At 49.3% G+C, this 10392-nt stretch overlaps 1 protein-coding gene across 1 annotated transcript; it reads left to right on the top strand.

Moving 5' to 3' along the window:
* Positions 1-940: 940 nt before the first annotated feature.
* ZBTB3 (zinc finger and BTB domain containing 3) lies at positions 941-3219 on the top strand. Its single transcript, XM_025357312.1, has 2 exons — positions 941-1165; positions 1413-3219. Exons 1-2 carry the CDS (start codon positions 1067-1069, stop codon positions 3030-3032), a joined length of 1719 nt encoding a protein of 572 aa, XP_025213097.1. The 5' UTR covers positions 941-1066; the 3' UTR covers positions 3033-3219.
* The last annotated feature ends 7173 nt before the right edge of the window (positions 3220-10392 follow it).

The following is a 10392-nucleotide window of genomic DNA, read 5'->3' on the forward strand; positions in this document are numbered from 1 at the left end:
GGACTCTCAAATATTCCTTCAGAAGTAGACGCGGTTTTTGCTTCTTCTCTCCTGTCCTGGGACATTTTATGGCCCTGACCCCATTCTCACCCCTTCCTACCAGCACCTGCCCAGCATGCTCTGGAAACAAAGAACACTCTATCCTCTCAACTATAAATTGACCGTAAGAGTCCAGGCTAGGGCCACCATGACATCATCCCTGTAGGTGCTAGTTCTTTCACACCATCACTGAGCCGGGAGTCCCGGAACCTTAGCTTGGAGGAGTGGAGCAGTAGGGGATCTTGGATTTTTTTTTTTTTTTTTTTAGATGGAGTTTTGCTCTGTCTCCCAGGCTGGAGTGCAGTGGCGCTATCTTGGCTCACTGCAACCTCTGCCTCCTGGGTTCAAGAGATTCTCCTGCCTCAGCCTCCCAAGTAGCTGGGATTTCAGGTATGCGCCACCATGCCCAGCTGATTTTTGTATTTTTAGTAGAGATGGGGTTTCACTATGTTGGCCAGGCTGCTCTTGAACTCCTGACCTCAAGTGATCTGCCCGTCTCGGCCTCCCAGAGTCCTGGGATTACAGGCGTGAAGCACTGTGCCTGGCCTAGTTGGTTCTCTTATTCTCTGTCAGCCTGTAGCGGGAGTGGCATGCTGTCAGCTCAGGTCCGACACTGCAGGGTTCCCAACCTCTGGCCTTCCCAGGAGAGCGCCGCATTCAGCGACTCGGTGCCGGCCACCTCCTGCCTGCGGGATTAGGTAGAAGAAGCTCAGCCAATCCTGAGAGCTCGGAAGCAAGGAAGGCGGGACAAGGAGGAAAAGTTGAGGACAGAACCGCCACCCAATCCAACGCCTGACTGTAAAAGCGATGGCGGCGAGCACCCAATTGCAGATGGCCGTTAGAGGGAGGCTGGTTAGTGGAAAGTGGACCAATCCGTGACAGGGGAGGGCAATTTTAAGCCAATTAAAACTGAGAAGGTGGGAAGGGGCGGAGCTCGCCCTGTGGCTGCTCGGTGGTGGGTGAGGGATCAGCTTTCTCTGCTAGTTCCCACCCTGGGAGTCCTTAGCCCCTGGAATGCGTGAGGGAGATGCTTAGGGAGTTTCCGAAGTGGGGCGTCGAAGCATCGCCTGGCAAGGCCTGGGAGCGAAAAAGATCCCTACTTCGTGGAGCCGTTGGAAGCTACCGGGTGGGCATCAAGGAAGCGGAGGGTGGCTAAGGGGCGGGACTTCCGGGGGCAGGGCTTATTGGCGGGGGTGGGGCCTGTTCTAAGGTTAGGCCGAGGTGGGCGGAGCTTATGGGAGAGCTTTGGGTGTGACCTAGGAGAAAGGAGGGCAGTAACTTAAGCGATTGTTTTGGGGTGGGAAGTGATAGTTACGGGCTGATAAGGTTGCTGGGGAGGTTACCTGTCTTAACCCACTGTCCTTTTTTCTCAGGGAGCCACTGGTGGGGACCTTTTTTGGGCCCCCTTTCCTTCGTGGGGTACTATGGAGTTCCCAGAACACAGTCAGCAGCTGCTGCAGAGCCTCCGGGAGCAGCGGTCCCAGGGTTTCCTTTGTGACTGCACCGTGATGGTGGGTAGTACCCAGTTCTTGGCCCATCGGGCTGTGCTGGCCTCCTGCAGCCCATTCTTCCAGCTTTTCTACAAGGAGCGGGAATTGGACAAGAGGGATCTGGTGTGTATTCACAATGAAATTGTCACAGCCCCAGCCTTTGGGCTTCTTCTGGACTTTATGTATGCTGGCCAGCTGGCCCTGAGAGGGGATACCCCTGTGGAGGATGTGCTGGCAGCTGCCAGCTACTTGCACATGAATGACATCGTCAAGGTGTGTAAGCGGCGGCTTCAAGCCCGGGCCCTGGCAGAGGCAGACAGTACCAAGAAGGAGGAAGAAACCAACTCACAGCCTCCTAGTTTGGAGTTTTTGTCCAGTACTGCCCGTGGCCCCCAGCCTTCGTTGTCATCTGCTGAGACATCAGGCCACTGGGGCAAAGGGGAATGGAAAGGCTCTGCTGCTCCCTCACCTACTGTCCGTCCCCCAGATGAGCCGCCAATGTCCAATGGGGCTGACACTACACAGCCTGGCATGGAGGTTGACGCACCACATCTGCGGGCACCTCCTCCACCGGTGGCTGATGTCTCTCTTGCCAGCCCTAGTAGCTCCACTGAGACCATTCCTGCAAACTACTTCTCTTCTGGCATCCCAGCAGTTTCATTGGAGCCACTGCCAACTCTTGATATGGGTCCTGAGAGTCTGAGGGTGGTGGAACCAAGGGATCCTGGAGGACCACTGCAAGGCTTCTATACCCCAGCCTCAGCCCCCAGTTCAGCCCCAGCCCCTGTCTCAGCCCCAGTTCCATCCCAGGCTCCAGCCCCAGCTGAAGCTGAACTGGTCCAGGTGAAAGTTGAAGCTATTGTGATCTCTGATGAAGAGACCGATGTGTCAGATGAACAGCCTCAGGATCCTGAGAGAGTGTTCCCACCTGGAGGAGCAGTGTATGGGGGACAGCCCTCCCAGCCAGAGGCTTTTGAAGACTCAGGGGCAGCAGGACTGGAGGAGGTGGGGCCAAGTGACCACTTCCTGCCTTCAGACCCTCATCTACCCTACCATCTGCTGCCAGGTGCAGGGCAGTATCATCGAGGACTGGTGACCTCACCCCTGCCTGCACCCGCATCCGTGCATGAGCCACTTTACCTGCCTTCTGAGTACGAAGCAGGTCCAGGAAGCTTTGGGGTTTTTACTGAGGATGTTCCCACCTGCAAGACATGTGGGAAGACCTTCTCATGCTCTTACACACTACGGCGACATGCCACGGTGCACACACGTGAGCGACCCTACGAATGCCGCTACTGCCTGCGGAGCTACACACAGTCAGGGGACCTCTACCGCCACATCCGCAAGGCTCACAACGAGGACCTGGCCAAACGCAGCAAACCGGATCCAGAAGTGGGACCCCTTCTAGGGGTGCAACCTCTCCCTGGCTCTCCAACAGCAGACAGACAGAGCAGCAGTGGTGGAGGGCCACCCAAAGATTTTGTACTTGGCCCCAAAAACTAACATCTAAGGAGCATGAGCTGATGCTAGGCTGCTCTTACCATCCTTAGATGGCAGCTCAGAAGGTTGGTGGCATCTCATCACCCCTGCTTGGTGACAAGAATAAAGGTTCTGCCCAGGCTGAAAGTTCCTACCCTTTTCTGTTTTTTTTTTTTTAGTTTTTATTTTTTTGAGACGGAGTCTCACTCTGTCACCCAGGTTGGAGTGCGGTGGCGTGATCTCGGCTCACTGCAAGTTCAGCCTTCTGGGTTCACGCTGTTCTCCTGCCTCAGCCTCCCAAGTAGCTGGGACTACAGGTGGCCATCACCATGCCCGACTAATTTTTTTTATTTTTAGTAGAGACGGGGGTTTCACCGTGTTAGCCAGGATGGTCTCGATCTCCTGACCTCGTGATCTGCCCACCTCGGCCTCCCAAAGTGCTGGGATTACAGGCATGAGCCACCGCACCCGGCTGCTTTTTTTTTTTGAGACAGTTTTGCTCTGTCGCTCAGGCTGGAGTGCAGTGGCAATTTCAGCTCACTGCAACCTCTGCCTCCTGGGTTCAAGCGATTCTCCTAACTCAGCCTCTTGAGTAGCTGGGATTACAGGAACGCACCACCATGCCCAGCTAATTCTTGCGTTTTTAGTAGAGACGGGGTTTCACCATGTTGGCCAGGCTGGTCTCGAACTCCTGACCCCAGGTGATCGCTCACCTCAACCTTCCAAAGTGCCGGGATTACAGGCATGAGCCACTGTGCCCAGCCTCCTACCCTTTTCTTTGCCCAGCCAGATAAGCAGGACTCTGTGGGGCAGAGATATGACAGCTCTCTCCAAGGGCACTGGGAATTTTCCTGAGGTATAATCGCTTCTCACTGTATGTTCTGGAACATAAAGCTAGGAATGAAAGTATTTCTTTGAACTGGTGTTGGCTGATTTCTTCTAAAAACCGGCATGCTTTCATACCTCTCCTTCAGTTCTTTTTGGAATGTCACATCTGTACTTGGGATAGGGGTAGAGGTCAGATTGCTCATGAGGAAAAAAGTGGGACAAGCAGAGGGTGATATAGCCTTTACTTAAGAAAAGTATACAAAGTAAGGAAGCTTATAAAATTATGATTTATTATTGCAGTTGAGCTCCTGTCTTCTGGGCTGTATCAGACATTTCGTATAAATACTCATTTAATCCTCAACGTCAGGACGTATAGGGTCCACCTCCTGTTTTGTTTGTTGTTGTTCATAAACAAACTTGAGACTTAGAAATCAAAGTTAACTTGTTCAGGGTCACAGAGGCTAATTAAGGGGAAGCCAGCATTTGAACCTGGCTTGCGACTGCAAACACCCTGCCTGCTATACTGGTTAAAAACATTGTTTCGTCCAGGTGCAGTGGCTCACGCCTGTAATACCAACACTTTGCAAGGTGACCAGCCTGCCCAACATGGTGAAACCCCGTCTCTACTAAAAACACAAAAAAATTGTCTAGGTACGATGGCCCGCTCCTGTAATTACAGCACTTTGGGAGGCTGATGCGGGCGGATCACTTGAGATCAGGAGTTCAAGACCAGACTGGCCAACATGGTGAAACCCTGTCTCTACTAAAACTACAACTATTAGCCAGGAGTGGTGGTGGGCACCTGTAATCCCTGTTACCTGGGAGGCTGAGGCAGGAGAATCATTTGAACCCGGGAAGTGGAGGTTGCAGTGAGCCGAGATTGCGCCACTGCACTTCAGCCTGGGCGACAAGACCGAAACTCCGTCTCAAAAATAAAAGAAAAATTATCCAGGCTTAGTGGCAGGTGCCTGTAATCCCAGCTACTCAGGAGGCTGAGGTAGGAGAATTGCTTGAACCCAGGAGGCAGAGGTTGCAGTGAAAAAAAAAAACATGTTTGAAGGGCTGTTGCGGTGGCTCATGCCTGTTCTCCCAGCACTTTGGGAGGCCAAGGTGAGGGATCCCTTGCGGCTAGGAGTTATAGATTAGCCTGGGCAACATAGTGAGGCCTCCCGTCACTATAAAATAATAATAAATAGTTGAACATAGTTAACCAAGAACCATAAGTTGTTTTCTTTTTTTGTCCTTTTGCATATTTGGCTTTGTTCCCTTGTTACCTCTACTTTCCCCACCGAAAGACCTTTTGTTGATAGAATGGGTACTGTATTGATGATTTGAAACTTTTGCCTGCAAGTTGTAGATATGAATTGAATTCTCCGAAGATGAGACACTGAAAGGCAGGCAACACTAAGGCCCATGGTGGCTGACTAGTGGCGGGAGGTTGAGGGTCTGAGGTGCTGTCGCAATGATGGGTGCTTGCAAAACCTAAAGTAAGAAACTCAAGATGAGAGGATCTTACAGTTCATGGAGTCCAACTCCCTCACTTGAAAAGTGTGACGACAACAGTCTAGGGAGGTTTAGGTTACTCACCTAAGGTCACGCGGGTGGTTACTGACAGTGGAGATAGCAAAGAAATGGCAGTTTGGGGTGCCATCATTGGATGGGGGCAAAAAAGAGCTCTAGGAATATGTGAGGAGTCTGGCCCCGCCTGTGCTGTATGAGGGTCTAGAGGTTTCCCTACAAGCCTTTCCTTGGTACATAAGGACGTGAGTGTAAATAAAGCAGGAAGGAAAACAGAAATAGGCCGGGTGCGGTGGCTTACGCCTGTACTCCCAGCATTTTGGGAGCCTGAGGCAGGCGGATCAACGAGGTCAGGAGTTCGAGACCAACCTGGTCAACATAGTGAAACGCCATCTTTACAAAAAATTAGCTGGGTGTGGTGGTGGGTGCTTGTAATCTCAGCTACTCGGGAGGCTGAGGCAGGAGAATTGCTTGAACCCGGGAGGCAGAGGTTGCAGTGAGCCGAGATCGCACCATTGCATTCCAACCCCAGGCGACATTGCGAGACTCCATCTCAAAAAAAAAGGAAAAGGGGGAAAATAACAAGTAAATATTCTGAATTTTCTGTCTTTTTGAGTCGGTGTCATATTCAGCACTGTGAACCCTTACCAGCAAGTGACTATTTTTGAGTTACAGGAAGGAGAGAAAGGTGAGCAGTGATGTGGCTAAAGAAAGCTCCTTAACTAGGACATATGGGAAGCAAGAGATGGTTAACATTTTTCTGCTCAGTGAATTCTACGTTCTTTCACATTCTTTGTGTTGAAATAACCTTCTAGCTTATCTTTCAAATGGCTTCTAATTTTATTTATGCAAGTACCTTACTGCTTTAATTCCTTGTTGAAACAAGGCAAGATATAAATAAATACAATAAAAGCTATTCTAGCTGGGTGGAACACCTTTTCAAGTCTTCCCTAGAGTAAATATCAAATCAAAATGCCTTTATGAATCAGTTACCCTTAAAAGGGTGGATTTTACGGTCTGTATATCTCGATTTCAACAGAAACACAAAGCAGGAAAAAAAAAAAACTGGTTGTCTCAAAACATCATTTCTTAAAATCAAGGCATAATAAATAGTCTATCTGTGTAGACAGTTGTGGTCACATGCACTACTTAGCTAAAGAGGCTCTGTTCCTGGTGAGATTCTCCTGAGGCACAAGCATTTGCTTTCAATATCCAGCATAAAGTGCATGCTTTCTTTTTTTTTTTTTTTTTTTTTTTTTTGAGACGGAGTCTCGCTCTGCCGCCCAGGCTGGAGCGCAGTGGCCGGATCTCAGCTCACTGCAAGCTCCGCCTCCCGGGTTCACGCCATTCTCCTGCCTCAGCCTCCCGAGTAGCTGGGACTACAGGCGCCCGCCACTGCGCCCGGCTAGTTTTTTGTATTTTTTAGTAGAGACGGGGTTTCACCGTGTTAGCCAGGATGGTCTCGATCTCCTGACCTTGTGATCCGCCCGTCTCGGCCTCCCAAAGTGCTGGGATTACAGGCTTGAGCCACCGCGCCCGGCCAAGTGCATGCTTTCTTGCAGGTGGCAGTCAGGTATTTGCAATATTTTTATTTATTTATTTATTTTTGAGACAAGGTCTCCCTGTTGCCGAGGCTGGAGTGCAGTGGTACTATCACGACTTCTTTGGCCTCCCAAAGTGCTGGGATTCAGGCATGAGCCATCATGCCCAGCCTGCAAGATCTGTAAAGCAGCAGCTATCACAGTTACAGCCACTGTGGTCTCATTATTATTATTATTTTTTGACGGATTTTCAGTCTTGTTGCCCAGGCTGGAGTACAATGGCATGATCTTGGCTCAGCACAATCTCAGCCCACTGCAACCTCCACCTCTTGGGTTCAAGCGATTCTCCTACCTCAGCCTCCCTAATAGCTGGAATTACAGGCTGTGCCACCACGCCCCGCTAATTTTTTTTGTATTTTTAGTAGAGGCGGGCTTTCTCCATGTTGGTCAGGCTGGTCTCGAACTCCCGACCTCAGGTGATCCGCCCCGCCTCGGCCTCCCAAAGTGCTGGGATTACAAGGGTGAGCCACCAGGCCTGGCCTCATTTATTATTATTATTATTTTTTTTTATTTGAGACAGAGTCTCACTCTGTCGCCCAGACTGGAGTGCAGTGGCCGGATCTCAACTCACTGCAAGCTCCGCCTCCCGGGTTCACGCCATTCTCCTGCCTCAGCCTCCCAAGTAGCTGGGACTACAGGCGCCCTCCACCACACCCAGCTAGTTTTTTGTATTTTTTTAGTAGAGACGGGGTTTCACCGTGTTAGCCAGGATGGTCTCGATCTCCTGACCTCGTGATCCGCCCGTCTCGGCCTTCCAAAGTGCTGGGATTACAGGCTTGAGCCACCGCACCCGGCCTGTTGTTATTTTTTTTAGTTGAAGTTTTTTTTTAGACAGAGTCTCCCTCTGTCATCCAAGCTGGATTGCAGTGGGGGCTGGGATTACAGGCATAAGCCACCGTGCCCAGCCTGTGGCCTTAGTTTATCTGCTGAATGCTAGGAACAGTTTATGCCAATTTGTAGAGATGTGATCAATGAATTCTTTCTCATTTCCACTGGTCTTAATGCTCCCATTCATGGATTCAAGGAACCATAGGCTCCTGGGGATCAGCTCATCTAATTTCTAGTCTAACACTGAATCCTCCTTTTGGCAGTTGTTTATCAAACCTCCGCCTGAGGCCAGGAATGGTACCTCACACCTGTAATTCCAGCACTCTGGGAGGCCGAGGCCGGCAGATTACTGGGAGGTCAGGAATTCAAGACTAGCCTGGCGAAGATGGTGAAACCCTGTCTCTACTAAAAATACAAAAATTAGCCAGGCGTGGTGGCGTACACACACCTGCGGTCCCATCTACTTGCTTGGGGGCTGAGGCAGGAGAATTGCTTGAACCCAGGAGGCAGAGGTTGTAGCGAGCCACGATTGCGCCACTGCATTCCAGCCTGGGGAACATAGCGAGACTCCATCTCAAAAAAAAAAAAAAAAAAAAATACACACACAAAAAAAAACAGGCCAGGCACGGTGGCTGTCACCTGTAATCCCAGCACTTTGAGAGGCCAAGGCAGGTGGATCACAAGGTCAGGAGTTCAAGACTAGCCTGGCCAAGATGGTGAAACCTCATCTCTACTAAAAATAAAAAAATTAGCTGGGCATGGTGGTGGGTGCCTGTAGTCCCAGCTACTTGGGAGGCTGACACAGGAGAATCTCTTGAATCCAGGAGGCAGAGGTTGCAGTGAGCTGAGATTGCACCACTGCACTCTAGCCTGGCAACAGAACGAGACTCCGTCTCAAAAAAAAAAAAAAAACAGCCTGGGCTTTGTGGCTCACGCCTATAATCCCAGCACTTTGGGAGACCGAGGTGGGTAGATCACCTGAGGTCAGGAGTTTGAAACCAGCCTGACCAACATGGTGAAACCCCGTATCTTCTAAAAATACAAAAAAACTTAGCCAGACATGGTGGTGTATGCCTGTAATCCCAGCTACTTGGAAGGCTGAGGCAAGAGAATTTCTTGAACCTGGGATGTGGAGGTTGCAGTGAGCCGAGATCATGCTATTGCACTCCAGCCTGGGCGACAGAGCCAGATTGTGTTAAAAATAAATATATATATATATATATGCACACACACACACATATATATGTAAATACATACATATATATATGTATTTCCACACATATCCATATATATTAGTACAGGCAGTGGTTCTGGCAACATTGTGAAGGTGGTGGGTATGAGTTTGGGAAACACCGTCCCTCATGTGCCAAGGTGTATAATCCTTCACATTCACCATGAATGTTTTTTCTTCATTCAAAATCTTCAACTCCTGTGTGGAAACAAGGATTGATAAAGTGAGCAGCCTCTCCTTCCACAAACTTCTGAATACAGAGATTGAGGCACTCTCTGGCTGGTTCCCTCAGGACCTTGAGGTCGTCCTCAAGACCTGCATCAGACTGCCTTTGTCATTTCCCTGTTCATGAAGATTTTCATTAGGAGCTGGGCTTCTCAATAAAAACACAAATGTAAGCGTGACCCTGTGCTATCTCTTAGCAGCGCTAATAAAAGGATTAGTGCAACAAGTTTCTAAAATGCATTTTAAATATCAGTTTTATTTTTCCTCATTGATGCAGAAGATAGCTTACTATAACATTAAGTCTTTGAAATAAAAAGGAAACGAGAACACAAAACCATTGTAAAGCAAATAAAACATGCAATCCTGACAATGTTTTGTCAATAAACCCAGGCCTAGCAATTTAAGCAGCTGGGAAGAGGGATAAGATATTTTACTTGTTTGTTCTGTCCTTGGGCTTTACTGATTGATTGACTGAGACAGTTTCGCTCTGGTTGACCAGGCTGGAGTGTAATGGCATGACCTCAGCTCATTGCAACCTCCACCTCCTGGGCTCAAATGATTCTCCTGCCTCAGCCTCCTGAGTAGCTGGGGTTACAGGCATGTGCCACTACACCTGGCTAATACTGTATTTTTCTTTAGTAGAGATGGGGGTTTCATCATGTCAGTCAGGCCAGTCTCAAACTCCTGACCTCAGGTGATCCACCCACCTCGGCCTCCCAAATTGCTGGGATTACAAGGGTGAGCCACCATGCCTCTCCTGTCCTTGAACTTTGGTAAGTTTTCCTTGTAAGCTGATGGTTGTATTATTTAAAGGTATAGGGAAGAACAAAGAGAAGTCTAGCCCATTGAGAAAGGGGGTGTTACTGATAAAGGACTAAAGTGAATTTTTTTTCCCTGAAATCTGTTTGCTCTGTGGTTATATGATGGTTAATCACATGCTTATTGCCACCACTTATAAAGGTAGAGGCTGTGCTATATAGTCTCATCTATGTGGTGCCCACATCATAGACATTATCCACCATGAAAAAACAGAAACAAAATAACAAAGGGGCTCCTGGTTGATGGAACCTCCTACTGAGCCAGGACTGCACCATACTGCAACCTGCCTCCAAGTCCAACACAGTTTCCAGAGAGTTCTATCAGGTGCTTAAAA

Source organism: Theropithecus gelada, chromosome 14 (assembly GCF_003255815.1).
Source record: "Theropithecus gelada isolate Dixy chromosome 14, Tgel_1.0, whole genome shotgun sequence".
Lineage (NCBI taxonomy): Eukaryota > Metazoa > Chordata > Mammalia > Primates > Cercopithecidae > Theropithecus > Theropithecus gelada.

Excerpts from the sequence above, each read along its gene's own strand:
- ZBTB3 (XM_025357312.1), top strand. The coding sequence starts at position 1,067 with ATGCTTAGGGAGTTTCCGAAGTGGGGCGTCGAAGCATCGCCTGGCAAG. Across the intron at positions 1,166-1,412 it reads GAGCCGTTGGAAGCTACCGG|GGAGCCACTGGTGGGGACCT; the intron begins GTGGGCATCAAG and ends CTTTTTTCTCAG.